This window comes from Ochlerotatus camptorhynchus, unplaced genomic scaffold (assembly GCF_037179485.1).
Source record: "Ochlerotatus camptorhynchus isolate MF236.1 unplaced genomic scaffold, CSIRO-AGI_Acam_v1.1 ptg000404l, whole genome shotgun sequence".
Classification (NCBI taxonomy): Eukaryota; Metazoa; Arthropoda; class Insecta; order Diptera; family Culicidae; genus Ochlerotatus; species Ochlerotatus camptorhynchus.
In genome coordinates this window covers 983,008-1,001,529 of record NW_027040890.1, presented here as the reverse complement: position 1 = coordinate 1,001,529, position 18,522 = coordinate 983,008, and the positions used below count along the sequence as shown (strand labels likewise).

The 18,522-nt window shown below is 40.4% G+C and overlaps 1 protein-coding gene and 1 pseudogene across 4 annotated transcripts in view; both read right to left on the bottom strand.

Moving 5' to 3' along the window:
• The window catches only part of Nagk (N-acetylglucosamine kinase), a 50,073-nt gene extending 36,662 nt beyond the window's left edge, over positions 1–13,411 (bottom strand). The window contains exons 1-2 of one of the 4 annotated variants that reach the window (XM_065233585.1): positions 13,194–13,411; positions 12,645–12,980 (exon numbers count right to left, since the gene is read on the bottom strand). In XM_065233585.1, the coding sequence (XP_065089657.1) occupies positions 12,645–12,679 (35 nt within the window). In that variant the 5' untranslated portion in view covers positions 12,680–12,980; positions 13,194–13,411. Of the gene's footprint in view, positions 1–12,644 lie in introns of all 4 variants that reach the window. The other 3 variants (XM_065233586.1, XM_065233587.1, XM_065233584.1) reach the window with 3 other exon arrangements.
• On the bottom strand, positions 1,100–2,226 carry LOC135710851 (uncharacterized; annotated as a pseudogene).
• Positions 13,412–18,522: the final 5,111 nt, after the last annotated feature.

Genomic DNA, 18,522 nt, shown 5'->3' with positions numbered 1-18,522 from the left:
ACCGAAGATGCCCTATCCTGATTCCAATGATATCGTTCCAATACCAAAGCCTGAGGAGCCACCGCCACAGGATCTTCCTATTCGACATCGAGCCAGCAAGCTCAGACTGAGAACACTACTTTGCGCCGCTCACCTGCTAACCCGGTTAGTACAGAAGGTATTACCAGTCCTGGATATGGAGTTCCGAGAAATTGTGCTATGGTGTGAAAGTACGATAGTGCTGGCCTGGATCAACAAACCGCTCAACCAACTACAGTCATTTGGAAGAAACCGGAACGCTGTGATCCAAAAACAAACCGATATCGTGTCTTGGTGGAGTGGTCCTGAGTTCCTCCAGAGAGAAAGGTACAACATCGAACTACCCGAAAATGTTCCAGACCAGATGCTACCTGCACTGAAAGCAGTTATCGTCAACCCAGATGACCCAGTCGACCTGAAGAAAAAGCAGCCCTTAATCATCCCGCAACCACGCCAGGCAACCGAAACTATCACCCAAGTGGTTCAGTTTGTCCATTTGGCGGAAGACATTCAGCGAGTTGTTACCCACGACCCTTGCAAGAAATTGGCAAACCTGCATCCGATCTACACTGATGGCCTGGAAGCGTTATACGATCTGAGCACCGATGCCTTCCTGGCATTCTTCAAGCGTTTCATTGAACAACGAGGAAGAAGAACCTACGAACCATGCCGATCATCCGTGAAACCCTGATACCGACACCCAATCCGCAATTCTAGACAATCGTTGTTAATCGTTGAGTTACCTCAACCGGGGGAGTATGTTCCGTCTCCGCCGAAAGTCAACTGATACGAACACGACCAACAAGCAGCGAAGAACGAGACCATCAATAGGCTACAACATCCACCAATCAGCGACGACCACATCAACGCTCGCCGCTTTGAAAGAGGCATGCATCACCGTGCAAAACAAGAGTTCTTTTCCGACCAAGCACCAGCAAACATCAGCAGCAGTAGAAGCAGAATTTGTAGAGAGAAAGAGGAGAGAATAAACAGTTGTTAGCGTAGCCGTCCCGATCAAGTTTATTTTGCACACATCCCTGGTTTGGAGCAGCGTCGAACCCACCAGCTCTTTTCAGAGCCCTTACGAGTTGATTTCCGATCGACGCTTGCTTCCTCCACCACCCTGCCGATACAGTCCACTACCAAAAGGGAAAGTTCCCTCCCAGTCCGAACAATTTTCGAACGATCAAAGTTGAAATGTTTCAGAGCTTCACAAATGGTAATCGTCAAATCTGTAGTGCTATTCTCAACGTATGTTTTTTCAGATACCTTTTAAGTTACCCAAAAACGTACTCAATAGGGTTTTAAAAAGGAGCGTAAACAGGTAAAAATATGACATTAATGCCCAATGACCGTAGGTACTCTACGGTTGCTTTATGGCAATGGATACGAGTGCCATCCATCACCCAAGTACTATACTGTCCGGGATGGCGTTTGACTCCGCTCAGTGCAAATGTGCGGACGCAATCAAAAAATCTTTGTCGGGTAAAAGTACCTTCAGTAGCAAACGTTTCAATAACACCGTTGCACCCATAGATACTTAACATAGAGCATCTAGGGCACCTGATAAATTCCCCGCGGTAAATTAGTCGTTTTCCCAACGGTGCATAGCGCTTATTGCGGAGCATTCCACGGTTATCAAATTATACTTCATCTAAAAATACCTGGTTATGTATGTCCGAATGATATGATGCTCATATCGGAAAAAAATCGGTAGATAATTGTTGTCGTAGTTGCACTGCTCGTCGTTCCAGTACCTTCCAGCTGTATTCTTCTGAGTGGAGGATTTGACTGATATAAGCGCTGATGGGTTTATGAAAAGTCCTTTCAAATTGCTCTTTTGTTTCGTACAGGACAACTTTTGAATGAGTCCACTATCCATGATCTTTCCTTCTGACAAAACTCCAGGTACACTTTTGCTCTTTCCTTGGGGAATTGTGGAATGATGTTTAGCATAAATTTTAGCTAACATACACTTCTTGATGCCCAAGTAGAAATATCCGTAGAGGCAATGGTAAACAGTGTTTACGGACGCATGATGACCAAGAAAGTTTACGCGGATTCCTTCCATATCACACTCCGTCTTAAGGTACCTGATGAAACACTACAAATTTCCTTACCGTATTTAATGAAATCAACAGAATAAATCAATCGAACTCATGATGATTTGTTCTCAGTGTTCACTCGGCTGTCGACAAAAAGCAGGCCACTCTCAATGTGTGCTACGCGATCGTCTGTTTTCTCGGCAGCAACCATTGTGTGGTCCTCCTCATTGTTCTTCATCAGCAGTTCTTTCGGTCGATGCGTCGTCGACTTTGGAAAGCAACCGTTTCGTGATGAATGTGTGAGTGCTGACCACGTTTTGCTTCCATTGCTGCAATGGACGCGCTCTGACCCTCGTTGGCGAACAACAATTTGCCATACAATGAAACTACTGGAAACGGCTCCAGTTCTGATGGAGGAGGCTTTTTGGATAGCGGAAGATAAAGTGTTTATTGTGTTGTACCTTTTGACTATAGTTTTAAGATGTATTGTATAGTGACCAAGAATCCTCGGCTCTGTAAAGTTAATTCGGTTGAGCCTTATCAAATAAATTAACAAACAAAAAAAAAAAATGTTCTCGAACGAAAAAAAGAAGACAATATCCAAAACAAACTGAATTTTGACATTGCGCTTATATCGCGGGTATCTCTGGTGCGCGTTATCTCCGCCCATTTCTTATGAACGCCGCAATATGTTACTTTTGGAGATTCATGAAGATCCTACATCGTACAGAAAGTCCTACTTTGACATTAATGCACTGCCTCAGTCTTCATCTTAGACAATGGAAAGTTTAGCCTTTCTACTCGAGATTCAATATGATCTATTGAGTTTTTAAGATGTAATTCAAATAAACAAGTAACCGTTGGCCAGATTTGGATTTTTCAGATGTAATCCTGGATAGGACCCTGTTATTGAACGTCGCGTGAAAGTGGAACTTAATGAGGGCCTAAGTACTTTTTCGTAGTTTTTAGTTTTCGGATTTGAAAGATCGTTGGTTACAGTGGCCTGCTTACTGAGCAGAAACACGCTGTCCCAGGTCCTTACATTTCAAAGAGATTTATGGTAAAATCGCTTGTGTATCGTGTATTTTGCGAAACTCGTTGTTGTCGTTGGTTCCGGGTTTGAGTGGATACACAACGGTATTATGTCCTCATATCGGTGGCCTTAGAGCAACCGTTTTTGCTTACTGAGCAGAACATCATGAGTCTAATCTCAGGCCCATCCACATTCAAGATTCGTCAATCGTTTTATTTGTTAATATGACTACATGGTAATAACAGCAACTCGATGATTAAAAAGGTGCTCGTCTGCCTAGTGGCAAACGTTTTTGCTTACTGAGCAGAAGACCGTGGGTTTAGTCCCAAGCTCCTTCGCGTTATATGATCGTTAGGACATCAATTCAGCTTATCGTTTACCAAAACGAACCCTGCTGCAAACCCAACCCTCTTATCCAACATCCCAGTGATTCCTCGTGGAAGTGCAGAGGTGTTCTCGGCTTCCATCAAAGCGAGTGTCATGTCAACACAATCCTTCCCATTCCTTTCTTGACCTGTGTTCGGGCGCGGCCGGCGCTGGTATTGCCTAATTTAAGATCACCAGTTTTTACACATTGAGGATGATTGCTAGTCCCAAGCATCGTCTATTGGTTCTCTGTGTAATTACAGCTGATCTGGCAGTAACAGAGTAGCAACCGTGGGCGGTCAATCAAGCCCAAGCTCAAGCTCAAGCTGTAATTCAAATAAACAAGTAACCATCATGGCGAAGAATATGAAATAGTGACGTTATTTTAATGTTAATCGATCCATGCGCCAATGCTACATCGACTAAAACTTTGACTATTCATAAATAAATGTTTCAAGACATGAAAGGCCATTTTTCCAACAGCAAGGACCTATATTAAACTATGTATTGGGATCATCTAACCCGGGATTATCGATTATTTCAATTCACTAGTCAAGCCGACCAAGAGGACATTTTTTCGAAAGCAGTCTGCAATCATATTTTTGTTCGAATAAATCTCAATGTTCCACATTACAACTAATCATTATAAACTGAAAATCTGATCCACCAAGCTTCGAACTTTTATCCCTTAAAATTAAATAGACTAGATTGCAGCAAAATACTTTTAAAAATGCTTTTCCAAAAGCTGAAATAAAACATTATTTTTGTTTACGTTTTTCTAATCTTCCTCAACCCATCAACTGACACCGCACCTTCCCTATTGAGTTTGCCAAGCCGGATCTCATGAACACTACACTATAATATCTATGAAAACACACACTAGCGTATACTTCCGTGTACATGATAAGAATCAAACATCCATTTATGAGTAAAAGCTAATCCATTTTCAATCAAAGTGGAACCAACAATCAATACGAAACTAACGATTTTAAATTGGCTCACTGCTTGACTAGCCTATTGGTCCCAAGCAAATCGATTAACGTATCCCATTCTAGTCAAAATTCTAGTACTACACAATGTTTGTTTTGATTCGCTATGAAAGTTTGACAGATAAAATGAGGGGTTATTAGATTTTCCTATGTTTCGAGGGGTATTCGACTAGCTTGGGACCGAAGAGAGTACCAGAGGTGAGCCAAAAAGTTGAGCACGTTTCTTAGGGACCTACTTGTCTTAGAGTTACCTCTATGGTGGAACTACTTATTAAAGAGTAATCTATTATACTCATTAAGTAGTAACTGCATAGAGGTAACTCTAAGACCAGAAGGTTCTGAAATACGTGCTCAACTTTTTGGCTCAGCTCTGGTACTCTCTTCGGTCCCAAGCTATTCGATGCACCCCTGGAAACAAAGATAAATCCGCGAGCCCCTCATTTTATCTGTCAAACTTTCATAGCGAATCAAAACAAACATAGTTTAGTACTACAATTTAGACACGATTTGCTTGGGACCAATAGACTAGTCAAGTAGTGAGCCAATTTAAAGTCGTTAGTTTCCAACCGGTGGTAACTGTTAGCTACTGTTAGCAGCAACTCATTATTGTTAAAATAATTAACTCGTTATTAAGTGAAGCAATTTTCATTGAAAATTGGTTAACTTTTACTCATGAAGAGGTATTTGATTCTTATCGTACAAGCGTAGGGTTTGTTTTCGTTTTGTTTTTTATTTTTACTTTCGAATGACAGTTCTTACAGCAAACGAAAAAATTCTCACAGCGAATTTAAAGTCTGGAACGCGCAAAAATTGGCCAACTTCAAATTGGTGTATTTCTGTTAAAAATTCATTAAAAAACCTGAAATGGTGCATTTGGAAGTTGAGTGTATACAACGGTTGCTAAAGTTTTCACCGTTTGTTCTCCAGTTTTCAAAATGACGTCCAAGCAAGAGGAGCAGCGTGTCAAAATTTTGCTCGCGCAGCAAGATAATCCGATGTTGGAAAAAATGCTGGATGTGGCCAAATCGACCGTGACAAACGTTTTAAAAGTGTTCGGGGAGCGTCTGTCAACCACCAGAAAGCCTGGGAGCGGTGGCAATCGTAATCCGGACGTGGCAGCGACGACGAAGAAAGTGGTGGTTAAATATAAGCGGAATCCTAACCTCTCCATCCGGGACGTCGCTGGCAAGCTCAATGTCTTCCATACTACTGTGCAGCGGGCCAAGAAACGAGCCGGGCTGTCGACGTTTAACAAGGTGAAGGTGGCGAACCGGGATTACAAACAAAATAAGGCGGTAAAGCAGCGGTCCTGAAAGCTGTATACGAATCTGCTCACGAAGTTCGACTGTTTCGTCATGAACGACGAAACTTATGCGAAGGTGGATTTCAAGCAGCTTCCGGGACAGGAGTTTTATACCGCATCAGGAAAAGGGAAGGTGGCTGAAATTTTCAAAACCATCAAACTATCGAAGTTCCCGAAAAAATATCTCGTCTGGCAGGCCATATGCACTTGTGGTCTAAAAAGCGGCATTTTTATTACTACGGGAACCACCAATCAACAGATCTAAGTCCAGGAGTGCCTGAAAAAGCGGCTGCTACCATTCTTAAAGCAACATAATAGACCTATGCTGTTCTGGCCGGACTTGACGAGCTGCCACTATGAGAAAAAGGCAATCGAGTGGTACGATGCGAACAACGTGGTTGTGGTACCCAAAGACCACAACCCTCCCAATAGCCCAGAACTCCGCCCTATCGAACGGTATTGGGCCTTGGTCAAACTGCATCTCAAAAAAACTAATAAATCCATGGAAACGAGCGGCAGTTCAAATCTTACTGGCGTTCGGCGGCAAATAAGGTCAATGAGACCACTGTGCAAAATTTAATGGAAGGGGTTAAGCGGAAGGCACGGCAGTTCGGATTCAACAAACCAAAATATTAACGAACATTTGTTCCTTTAAATATATGAATTGAACTACAAGAAGAAGAATAAGAAGAATTTGTGATATGAATTTTGACGGAAAGAAACATTTTTTGTAGACCAATTTTTGCGCGTTCCAGTCTTTACCATGTCGTCATTGCATGATTAATCATTCAGAGCTATCTGATTTATTTAACATCGAAAATAATATGAGATATCCGATTGACTGATAATTGACGTTAAATGGAATGATTCATCACACATATCATAAAAAATAGCATCAACCACTTAATGAAGTACCATTCAAATTTTGAAAGGTTTTAACAATAAATGAATTCAAGAACAGAAATAAAGTAAAATCATTCAAGTTAACCCCATAACGAAAATCATACAACAACTGTCATGGAATTAATTTTCATATCGTTTCAGTCGCTCCCATTGCGTTTTGGCCTCGCCATTTTGTAAGCGCAGCTTGTTGAAAGTGTAACTGGAAAGATCGGAACCCGGTGTAACTGGAAAGATCGAAGCCCGGAAGAAAATAGCTCCGCGACAATTATACATGGCCAGCTTGAAAGTTGATCCTCTTGTCGATGAGGAACGTTGATTTTGCAACGAAACTGTGCGCTACGATCGAGTGTGTAGCTGTGATTCTTCACCTCGAACATTCTGGCCGGAATGGCTAAAGAACGTCGCTGGTTTCGAAACGAAGCTTTCTTATTCCCTTTTATTCACAGGCAGATGCAATGGAATCCAGAATACTGGATCAGAATTTTAATTACATCGTATCCTTGGCCGATCAGTTGAACTTGCCAGTGGAAGTAATTTTCGAGCTTTCTGGTAAATAGCATAACCTAACATAACGTTTCTGTACCATCGAAAAACGTAACTAATGTTTATTTAATCTTGTAGATCACAACTACCCAGCAGAATCTCAAATTCCTTCTCATGCGAATAAATGAATAAAACAATTGTTCAACTTGTAATACAAAAGCGTTTCATTTACAACATTAATTTACAGTTCCAACGATTAAGAAGAGATATATTTCGTGATGATTATAATTTTGAAACTGTAAAATAAGCTTTCTTCTTCTGAATATTTTTCATTCAGATTGCGCTTATATTTCATTTAAACATTGCATGACAATTTATTTTGAAACTGTATGACGAGTTCATATCCTTCTCAATGTTAATCATACGGTTTCATTGATAGTCTTCCTAAGAATGGATGATAATCATGCGGATTTAGAACTGATGGTTTACTGTGTGCAAAATGAAAATCAGCCTGTTTTATAATTGATACTATTCAGTTCTTCTGTGCTTTGAGAGCTGAATCAGAGAATGATAATCTTTTTCAAATAGAAAAAATAATCCGTATGGAGCTCAAGTGAAACAATAATCATACATTCATGTGTGGACAATTTAGTTCAGTGTAGCAAAAAAAATCATCTTACTAACACACGCAAATTGCACCAATCCGAACCCACCTGGAGAGGACTATAGAGATTGCTGACGTTTATCTTACGCACACTACGTCACGTATACGTATACGTAAAATGTTTTCATCGGGAAAAAAAACTTCATAGCGGAAAATTTTCCCGATGAAAACAAATCACTGATACTATCACACTTTAGCAATCTCTATTGACTTATTGCCACAAGATATCACTAATACAAGCTTGCTAGTGTAGCCGCGTAAAATCGATTTGTTTATTATTTTCAACCACGAGATCCGCTGTTAGAAAGCAGAAAACGAAAATGTATGTTTAACCTACACACAAAAAATTCATTTCGAATTCGAATTTCCATGTAAAATTCCACATGATTTTCATGTGTCCACACATAAACAGAATCCACTCAGAAGTACACATGCAATTTATGAGTCACAGGAATAGTATGTGTGGTGACACATGAATTTTATGTATTCACATTAAAAGTATGTGTCTGACACTTATATGCCATTTGTTTATCAGATTGCAAAAATTCATGTTTAATTAATATTGAAAATAACATAATAATACATTACAGCGTTGAAGCTGCGTGTACGCTGCCATCAGGACGTGCTTCATTCCCAACCCGAACAATTACAATAAAATAGATTGGAATAACTATGCTAAATAACGGCGGTGTAGTGGTAAGCGTGATTACCTCTCACCCCAGCAGGCCTGGGTTCAATCCCAGTCGACGCCGCACACTGGGGCAGATCAGTGATTTTCTCGGAAAAAATTAATAACTTTTGAACAAAGCATCCAATCAGAATACTGTCTTGGGTAAAGTTGTTTGTATTAGTTAAGCGCTTCTTCTGAATAAATTAATTAGTACGCAACTTGGTCGTAGAGATGGCACGCGAATCTAACTTTTGAATAAAGCATCCTAGACGTATAGTGTTTTCAACAAAGTTTTTCATCTATTAAAATGAAGGAAAGTTGCAGAAGATATAAAACTTCCATAACCTTTAGTTTCGGAGATATAGGGTGTATTGAAAAATATGATGCCAAAATTTTCATATGTTTGCTCTGGTTTCTGCATTTATTCCAACGAAAACAAACTAGATGCAAATTTTCATTGCACTATTTGTGGAATTTATAGTGGTTTTAGTGAAATATTCTCGAAAAACATGATATTTTGCCTCTATTTTAGGTGGGTGGGATTCTCGTAGGGGCAGCTAAGGGCAGCTGGACTTTGTCTCTTTTGCTAGCTCATGTCATTGTCTAACATATACCAGAAAACTGAAGACATGATATTCGATGATTTTTTTTAATTTCACCTTTTGTAAACCGTTACAAGTATCTCTACTAATAAGGAAACCTGTCAGTTATGTATAATTTTTATTCGTTAAACTTTTTAAATTGCAGAAGCAGTAATGGTTTAAAGATTAAACTATGTCTTAAGTTGAAGTATTTAGAAATCAGTTGTCCTTAATTGTCACTATTTGTCAAATGAATCCGGTGGTTGTAATAATGCCAATACCTCGCTATTTTTTTTATTAATTGGGCTGAATTTTTCTTTGGTCTTTTTCGCAGACTTGTAATTAATGGATCTGGTTGTAAAAATAGTTTGATGTGCTTGTGTGATCTATTATCTTTACTAAAATTAATTTTGAGACACCACTAAACGAAATGCATGTTGAGCATATGGCATAGAATAAACAACTGTTGAAAATTTACATTGAAGGTGAATCCATTATAGCAACTTTGTGGATTATTGCTCAACACCGGAAATTGATCACTGAACTGAGACGAGAAAAAAATTCACGCTTATGGATACCAACTACTGAAACATTGACGCACATTAATAATTCTCGATTACTTTTTCGAAGAGATGTATCAGCTTTGTAAACAATGCATTTGATCGTCGTTTTGGCGTAACTGGTAGTTCGCTCACGTATATCAGATAGGGGAAATTTTCTCCTGCATGATAGTGGTGTTCGTATGCGTGGATGAGCTACCAGTTACACCAAACCGACGATCAAATGCATTGTTTACAAAAGCTGATACGTCTCTTCCAAAAACTAATCGATAATTGTACGTTGTACACGATCACGTTGGCTCGGCAGCACACAGCTTGTACAATGATGTCACATATACAACTTTACCAGGGTAATGCAGCTGATTGAGCTGACGTATACATGGTGGAAAGGGACGGATAATCGTGTAGTAAGCAGAGAGTCAAAAACAGATGATAGCATCAAAAACATGGCCACCAGCCAGGCCCCTAGTTCGCTGGCAGCTCATAATAAGTAAACAATCTCAAAATTCAGCACAGCATTAAAAATGGTGACATGTCAAAAATTTATATAATGTTTTTCATTATGTGAAACAGTTCATTTCAATGTAAAGGATGTTTTTTATCGGTATATATAAAGTGAAATTAAAAAAAATCATCGAATATCATGTCTTCAGTTTTCTGGTATATGTTAGACAATGACATGAGCTAGCAAAAGAGACAAAGTCCAGCTGCCCTTAGCTGCCCTTTCGAGAATCCCACCCACTTAAAATAGAGGCAAAATATCATGTTTTTCGAGAATATTTCACTAAAACCACTATAAATTCCACAAACAGTTCAATGAAAATTCGCACCTAGTTTGTTTTCGTTGGAATAAATGCAGAAACCAGAGCAAACATATGAAAATATACAAAAAAGTTAAGAAATACGAATTTTGACATCATATTTTTCAATATACCCTATATCTCCGAAACTAAAGGTTATGGAAGTTTTATGTCTTGTGCAACTTTCCTTCATTTTAATAGTTAAAAAACTTTGTTGAAAACACCATACGTCTAGGATGCTTTATTAAAAAGTTAGATTCGCGCGCCATCTCTACGACCAAGTTGCGAACTAATTAATTTATTCAAAAGAAGCGCTTAACTAATACAAACAACTTTACCGAAGACAGTATTCTGATTGGATGCTTTGTTCAAAAATTATTAATTTTTTCCGAGAAAATCACTGATCTGCCCCAGTGTGCGCCGCCGGGATGTTTTGAGGCATAACATCTCTGATCACGCCTTCCTTCGGAAGGGAAGTAAAACCGTTGGTCCCCGGTTCATGAGTTGATGGGTGGATAGGTACGGTACGACCCAGGTGTGGGAGCTGCCTCCCTGGCGTCGGTAGCATTGGTGCACAGCACGAAAAACAAGATTGACGGAAAACAAATCAAGGGTTTTCCCTAAAATATCAAAGATGACTTTTAAATGTATTTACCAATTCCATACGTACCGTTAGATTTGATAAAGAGTCAAAAATTGTTGAGATATTGTTAAAAATCCAACACTGCATCTTGATTCCAATTCCACCATACGAGTTTCAAACACATTCAAACGTCATTAGATTCACTTCGGCATACGGTTGTAGGCGGAAAAAATGGATTTGCTAGGCACGCTTCTTTTGTTTTTGAGAATAGTGGATGTAAATATTAAAATTATGTGTTCTTATAGACTTTATTTTGTAGGATTTGAACTAAACTATCGTATCCCAACGTATGATTGATTCGTTCACGAAAAATAATTGATATATTTGATGTTTCTGCTCGATATAACGGAAATGGGTGCTTATGCCGAAGTAGTTCTCTACCCTATGTTGTTGGTAAGAAGACTGTTCCCATACTTGCTTTTCTGTAAAATTCTGTACAGAAAAAAGCAGAAGTATGTTCCCGGCTGCACCATATTATTTTCGTACATCAACTTACAGCAACTTACAACAAAAGCAAAAAAGCAAGTACGGGAACAGACCTAATGTATATTAATCGACAGACAATTATTATTATTAACTGTTTCAACAAGCTTTTGTTCGCGACCCCCAGTAATCTGAACACTTTTTAATTTGAACCTCGCTAATCTGCACGCTGTTCAAAACTACAAATTGCTCAAACGTCATTCAGCATATAGAATGGAGGAAAGCGAAATGAAACATGAAACCTTCACGAGACGATTTTTTAGCCGCAGTACTTTGGGGGAATCAAACATTGTTCAAAAATTTAGCTATGATAAAATTTACAAAATTATGTTACTGAAACTTACCGAAGACCACATTACAGAATCTGTTCCTGCGGTAAAACATTACAAATTGTATATGCTTTTTAATAAAATCTTACCAAATTTAGGTAAGGTTTAAATTTTCCTATTAGGTGTACCCTCTGAATGTGGATAAGGAAACGATGATGTAAGCTGTGAACATAATGTCTGGTAGTTAATAAGCATCGGACTGTGTTCCAGTGAATTAATTCTATTTTTTTTCCTGCTGTCGACTACTTCTGAGAGGCGAGCCTCTATTGCCAATAACATGGCGGCATTGCCGTTGTCGCTGATAAAACACGATCCGCAGCCGATCATGATATACCAGAAACCAAAATATCAAAGAAATATTGTTGTGATCGACAACTAGTTTTGCGTCTCGAACCAGTTTCGTGTCTCTTGCTGAGGTCCTGTTGTATTGTACTTCCACATACATGAATAAACCTATGAATGCAGGCTAATGAGAGCTTGCCAGGTGATCGTGTGCCCGATTGCCTCCTTCAGAGAATATATATCATCTTATCGAGCTAAAAATATTTGGTGCGCCCTCTAGAAGGTTGAGTTTGAAGCAGTAATACGTATCCCACCGTTGGTTTCATTAATTAAAAGAAGCTATTCCCGGTTATTTTAAGCTCCATCTATCAGTGAATTCAACACGTTCTGGGCTCGAAAGCCACAGTTTTAGAAGGAGTACGTGACTTTTTCATCCACATCAATATAGTCTTACAATAGCACAACCTAATGATAGTGTCTCGGTAAACTTACCCTTCAACGCCACCGATGTAAACAACTTGTGTCATGACCGTTCCTTTCGATTTCTTGGAGGTTCTGGTTTGGGGGTTTGGTTAGCGCTACGTGTATCACGAACGCCTTGCTCAAACTAGTTTCGCTTACTGCGGATAATTATTGTCTGAATTAGTCTACTACACTGCAGCTCAGCTTCTGACGTAAAACACCACCAATCCTATTGATTTTCACTTTGCTTCGCTTCGGAAGGTGGACTGCACTCTTTTCAGCCAATCTTTTATCGAGAAACAAGTGCAACTCTGTGATGTCTCGGTACTAATCAACCTATAACTGCACCAATACACACAACGGAACCTACAGAGGTAAACAAAAGTGGATGGAATTTTGCCAACTAGGAAAGAGTTTCGTATACTCGTTTTTTCTTCGTGTCACATTCGTGCCAACTTTCAAACTAAACAAACAACAGCTTACTAGTGTAAATATTTGCACTTGAAATCGACCTGAGGAAGATGGGACTATTCTCGTCTTCCTCGTAGATTTCCTCAATTCACTAAAATAATGTATAACACGTAAAATCACCACTATATGCTTTAGTTTTCTCCTTCTAGGTTAATGTTATGTATATTTTCGATCAACTTCACTCACTCTCACTTCCTTGGTCGATGGAGGAAAAAAGCTCTACAACTGAACTGGGAGTAGCCAAGATAAGCACGTCCAACACGGTCCACTTTCCGAGCGCGAATGAGTTGAGAATTTAGATTGAGTGCATGTTGTCTTGTCGCAAATATTGTTCCCGAAAAAAAAAACTGTCTATAGCCGCTTGTAAGCTAGGCTCTCTTCGACTATGTTTATTAAAATAAAAGCAATGTCTTATGTGGTATGATGGCCGCGAGCATCCACGAGCTACACTGCCATATGCCTCACTCGGTCATAAACACGCGTGCCACGTGCTTGCTCTCGCGCACGGATCTCCGGTCGCGGGTGCTACTGCTAGGAGTATGAACGAAGAGAGAAAACGAAAACCAGAGATTATTCTAGTACTCCTCTAGTGAGTGCCTTCAAGCTTATGTTAGTTAGATGCAAGCAGGAAGTAGTATTGAAAACTTTCGTTATATTTTATCTGGTTAATTTATTGATTGTTGGAAACATTCATTTCACTTTTACTCATCTACTGTCTTACCTACTCATAACGAATATACGTTGAATCCGGGGGGACATGAACTCATCTAATTCTGTATTGCAAATGCTATGTTAAATTAGACGAAGTATACGTTGTATTCCAGGGACTGCGGATACAAAGTATATTCGTTATGAGTCAAGTAACTATAATTGATTCTACTATGAATGATTCTACTATGAATCTAATAAATTGATTCTACCTAATTCAAACGTTTACAACCGATTCAAACTATAAGCAACTCAAAACGACACCATACAAGCTTCACTTTGCACCAAGTGAATTATTCTCGTAGCACGGAGAGTGAGTATCGACAGAGCACACGCCATGTACTCTCTTCTCGTCTCACTCATGCTCTCCCAAGTCATTGGGACTGACACGACGCCCGTCGTCAAGGAATTTGCGCTCGCGTTCAGTTAACCACCCAGACCCACGCCCCCCAGCGATCCACCGCCATCCCATCCATCACCCAGTAGCATTTTGGCGAGGGAGAGCATATCTAGCAAAAATATTTTCCAAATGACCAAAGAGCAAGAGCAAGGCCGTCTACTTTCACGCGACGCGATCAACCTAAGAGCGCGTGGCAAAACTCGTGTGCTCACTCGGCGCGATCCCCACGATTGAGCTGCTACTCTGCCGAATGCTTGCTTGTATACTAATAGTGCTAATAGCTTACTATGTAGGTACTTACGGTACTTACTGACGTACTTACACCACTGTAGGCTAGTTGATCTGCACTGTTCGTTGAATAAATATGAAGGGACCAATTTGTTCGTTCTAATTTGCGTGAATGCTAAATTGCTTGCTAGACTAGGAGATTGCGTAGTACAGTAGTTTTTAACGAAGTGTATTTACCTCTGTTCAGTACCAGCTAATATTTTTATCTGTCAACAGTACTAGTATATGCCCGGTAATATATTAATACAGATTGGATAATGAGGTACTAATGTTTCCGTAATGTGTGGTATAGATAGATCAGACTTTTTTCTTTCAACAATTCCACATAACCGCAATTCCAAATATTTAACATTCATGTTCAAGATGGTTGATTAAGGTATACTTTGGTGTAATAAGACTACTGAAAAAGCGCATGGGTTTTCGTAGAACATTATAAATGATTTACAAAAACTACAAGGAATAGCCCAAAGGGTTGGTACGAACTGTCTGTCTGTCTGTCTGTCTGTCTGTCTGTCTGTCTGTCTGTCTGTCTGTCTGTCTGTCTGTCTGTCTGTCTGTCTGTATGTCTGTCTGTCTGTCTGTCTGTATGTCTGTCTGTCTGTCTGTCTGTCTGTCTGTCTGTCTGTCTGTCTGTCTGTCTGTCTGTCTGTCTGTCTGTCTGTCTGTCTGTCTGTCTGTCTGTCTGTCTGTCTGTCTGTCTGTCTGTCTGTCTGTCTGTCTGTCTGTCTGTCTGTCTGTCTGTCTGTCTGTCTGTCTGTCTGTCTGTCTGTCTGTCTGTCTGTCTGTCTGTCTGTCTGTCTGTCTGTCTGTCTGTCTGTCTGTCTGTCTGTCTGTCTGTCTGTCTGTCTGTCTGTCTGTCTGTCTGTCTGTCTGTCTGTCTGTCTGTCTGTCTGTCTGTCTGTCTGTCTGTCTGTCTGTCTGTCTGTCTGTCTGTCTGTCTGTCTGTCTGTCTGTCTGTCTGTCTGTCTGTCTGTCTGTCTGTCTGTCTGTCTGTCTGTCTGTCTGTCTGTCTGTCTGTCTGTCTGTCTGTCTGTCTGTCTGTCTGTCTGTCTGTCTGTCTGTCTGTCTGTCTGTCTGTCTGTCTGTCTGTCTGTCTGTCTGTCTGTCTGTCTGTCTGTCTGTCTGTCTGTCTGTCTGTCTGTCTGTCTGTCTGTCTGTCTGTCTGTCTGTCTGTCTGTCTGTCTGTCTGTCTGTCTGTCTGTCTGTCTGTCTGTCTGTCTGTCTGTCTGTCTGTCTGTCTGTCTGTCTGTCTGTCTGTCTGTCTGTCTGTCTGTCTGTCTGTCTGTCTGTCTGTCTGTCTGTCTGTCTGTCTGTCTGTCTGTCTGTCTGTCTGTCTGTCTGTCTGTCTGTCTGTCTGTCTGTCTGTCTGTCTGTCTGTCTGTCTGTCTGTCTGTCTGTCTGTCTGTCTGTCTGTCTGTCTGTCTGTCTGTCTGTCTGTCTGTCTGTCTGTCTGTCTGTCTGTCTGTCTGTCTGTCTGTCTGTCTGTCTGTCTGTCTGTCTGTCTGTCTGTCTGTCTGTCTGTCTGTCTGTCTGTCTGTCTGTCTGTCTGTCTGTCTGTCTGTCTGTCTGTCTGTCTGTCTGTCTGTCTGTCTGTCTGTCTGTCTGTCTGTCTGTCTGTCTGTCTGTCTGTCTGTCTGTCTGTCTGTCTGTCTGTCTGTCTGTCTGTCTGTCTGTCTGTCTGTCTGTCTGTCTGTCTGTCTGTCTGTCTGTCTGTCTGTCTGTCTGTCTGTCTGTCTGTCTGTCTGTCTGTCTGTCTGTCTGTCTGTCTGTCTGTCTGTCTGTCTGTCTGTCTGTCTGTCTGTCTGTCTGTCTGTCTGTCTGTCTGTCTGTCTGTCTGTCTGTCTGTCTGTCTGTCTGTCTGTCTGTCTGTCTGTCTGTCTGTCTGTCTGTCTGTCTGTCTGTCTGTCTGTCTGTCTGTCTGTCTGTCTGTCTGTCTGTCTGTCTGTCTGTCTGTCTGTCTGTCTGTCTGTCTGTCTGTCTGTCTGTCTGTCTGTCTGTCTGTCTGTCTGTCTGTCTGTCTGTCTGTCTGTCTGTCTGTCTGTCTGTCTGTCTGTCTGTCTGTCTGTCTGTCTGTCTGTCTGTCTGTCTGTCTGTCTGTCTGTCTGTCTGTCTGTCTGTCTGTCTGTCTGTCTGTCTGTCTGTCTGTCTGTCTGTCTGTCTGTCTGTCTGTCTGTCTGTCTGTCTGTCTGTCTGTCTGTCTGTCTGTCTGTCTGTCTGTCTGTCTGTCTGTCTGTCTGTCTGTCTGTCTGTCTGTCTGTCTGTCTGTCTGTCTGTCTGTCTGTCTGTCTGTCTGTCTGTCTGTCTGTCTGTCTGTCTGTCTGTCTGTCTGTCTGTCTGTCTGTCTGTCTGTCTGTCTGTCTGTCTGTCTGTCTGTCTGTCTGTCTGTCTGTCTGTCTGTCTGTCTGTCTGTCTGTCTGTCTGTCTGTCTGTCTGTCTGTCTGTCTGTCTGTCTGTCTGTCTGTCTGTCTGTCTGTCTGTCTGTCTGTCTGTCTGTCTGTCTGTCTGTCTGTCTGTCTGTCTGTCTGTCTGTCTGTCTGTCTGTCTGTCTGTCTGTCTGTCTGTCTGTCTGTCTGTCTGTCTGTCTGTCTGTCTGTCTGTCTGTCTACCCCACACAAATGAAACAGACATTTCTGCATAACTCGAGAACTAATCATGCAAATCGAAACAAAATTGGCATGTGGAGGTATAAGGAGATAGTCATAGGGGGTAGCCCTTTAGATAAGAGGGCGGGCTACGTACAATATAGTATGCTTGTTTTTAATCGGCGCATAAACTCAAGCTAATATTGAATCCCGAGCAAGGCCGGGCACACTCAGCTAGTAAACATATATTTGGAATAAATGCTGTATTACAGTGTATCATGTTGAATAAAACGGATTTCCCGAATTATCATTGAGATCGATAGATGCACCTTTATTCCGCTCTTTGCTCTGATCTGATTAATTTACTTATTAAAAGCTTCCAAGTTTTCCCGATTCAGCACCAATAGATTCATTATTCCACAACACTGAATCAGTAGAGTAGTGATTACCGTTTCCGATTTATAAGTAGAAAGTCGAGAGTTCAATCCAAAGCTCAACCCTTTTTATTTGTGTTCTAATTAATTTAAATCGTTATCACATCACCAACGACAACGAATTCATTGATCTAGTCCTGGATCTAGTTTAAAAATAGCCCAACATTCTTTCCTTGGAAATTGGAGAGGTGAAGAGGTAACATTCGTCTCATGTAAAACAACAATGAATGAATTAATCATTCCCACAGGACCTTGAAAGAGCTAGAGTTGCAATCGGGAAAGTTGATAGGAATTCAGTTTCGAGCAAGCTTCTATTGATTATTTAGCTGCCCATAATTGTATGCTAGAATAGCTCACATGGCAATGGAAGCAATGATATTTAATAAACGCTGAATATTTAATCACAAATTTGATCGAATAAGCTCTGTGACAACTCATGTAGGTCAAAAAAAAAACTTATACTTTAACATCGCCCTGAAAAGTACGGCTTTGGTTTGATGAGCATGGTCGTCGATCGAGCGGGAAGCAATTCATGCCTTTTAAATAAAGGAAACACTCCTGTTGTTATTCTCCTTAATAAGAAACAACAACAACAACACTCATATTGTGGTACGTTAGAAGCGTTAAGCGCCCATCACACATATCAATATATTGATAATAAATTGACATACTGACAATATTATTGAAAAGGTGATATTGAAGACGATGATTGATGACAAGTATTGTCGAAAAGCTGATTTCAATTTCACTTTGTCAATACTCAGAATGTATTGACAAAAATCCGTCAATTTCGCCATCAATATCATCGATATACAAATATTGACAACATTTATGGCAATACGTTAGAAGTCTTTTTTACCTTAATGTATTGAAGTCAATATTACTTGTCTCAATTTCCCCACACAAGAAACATGAATCAGCGAAAGAAAGTGTGTTTAGAGTTCATGTTTGCATTCGGGTCCAAACAGAAACGATTGCTGAACCTGTATGTATTGAAAATACTAGCTACACTCGAGCTACACACT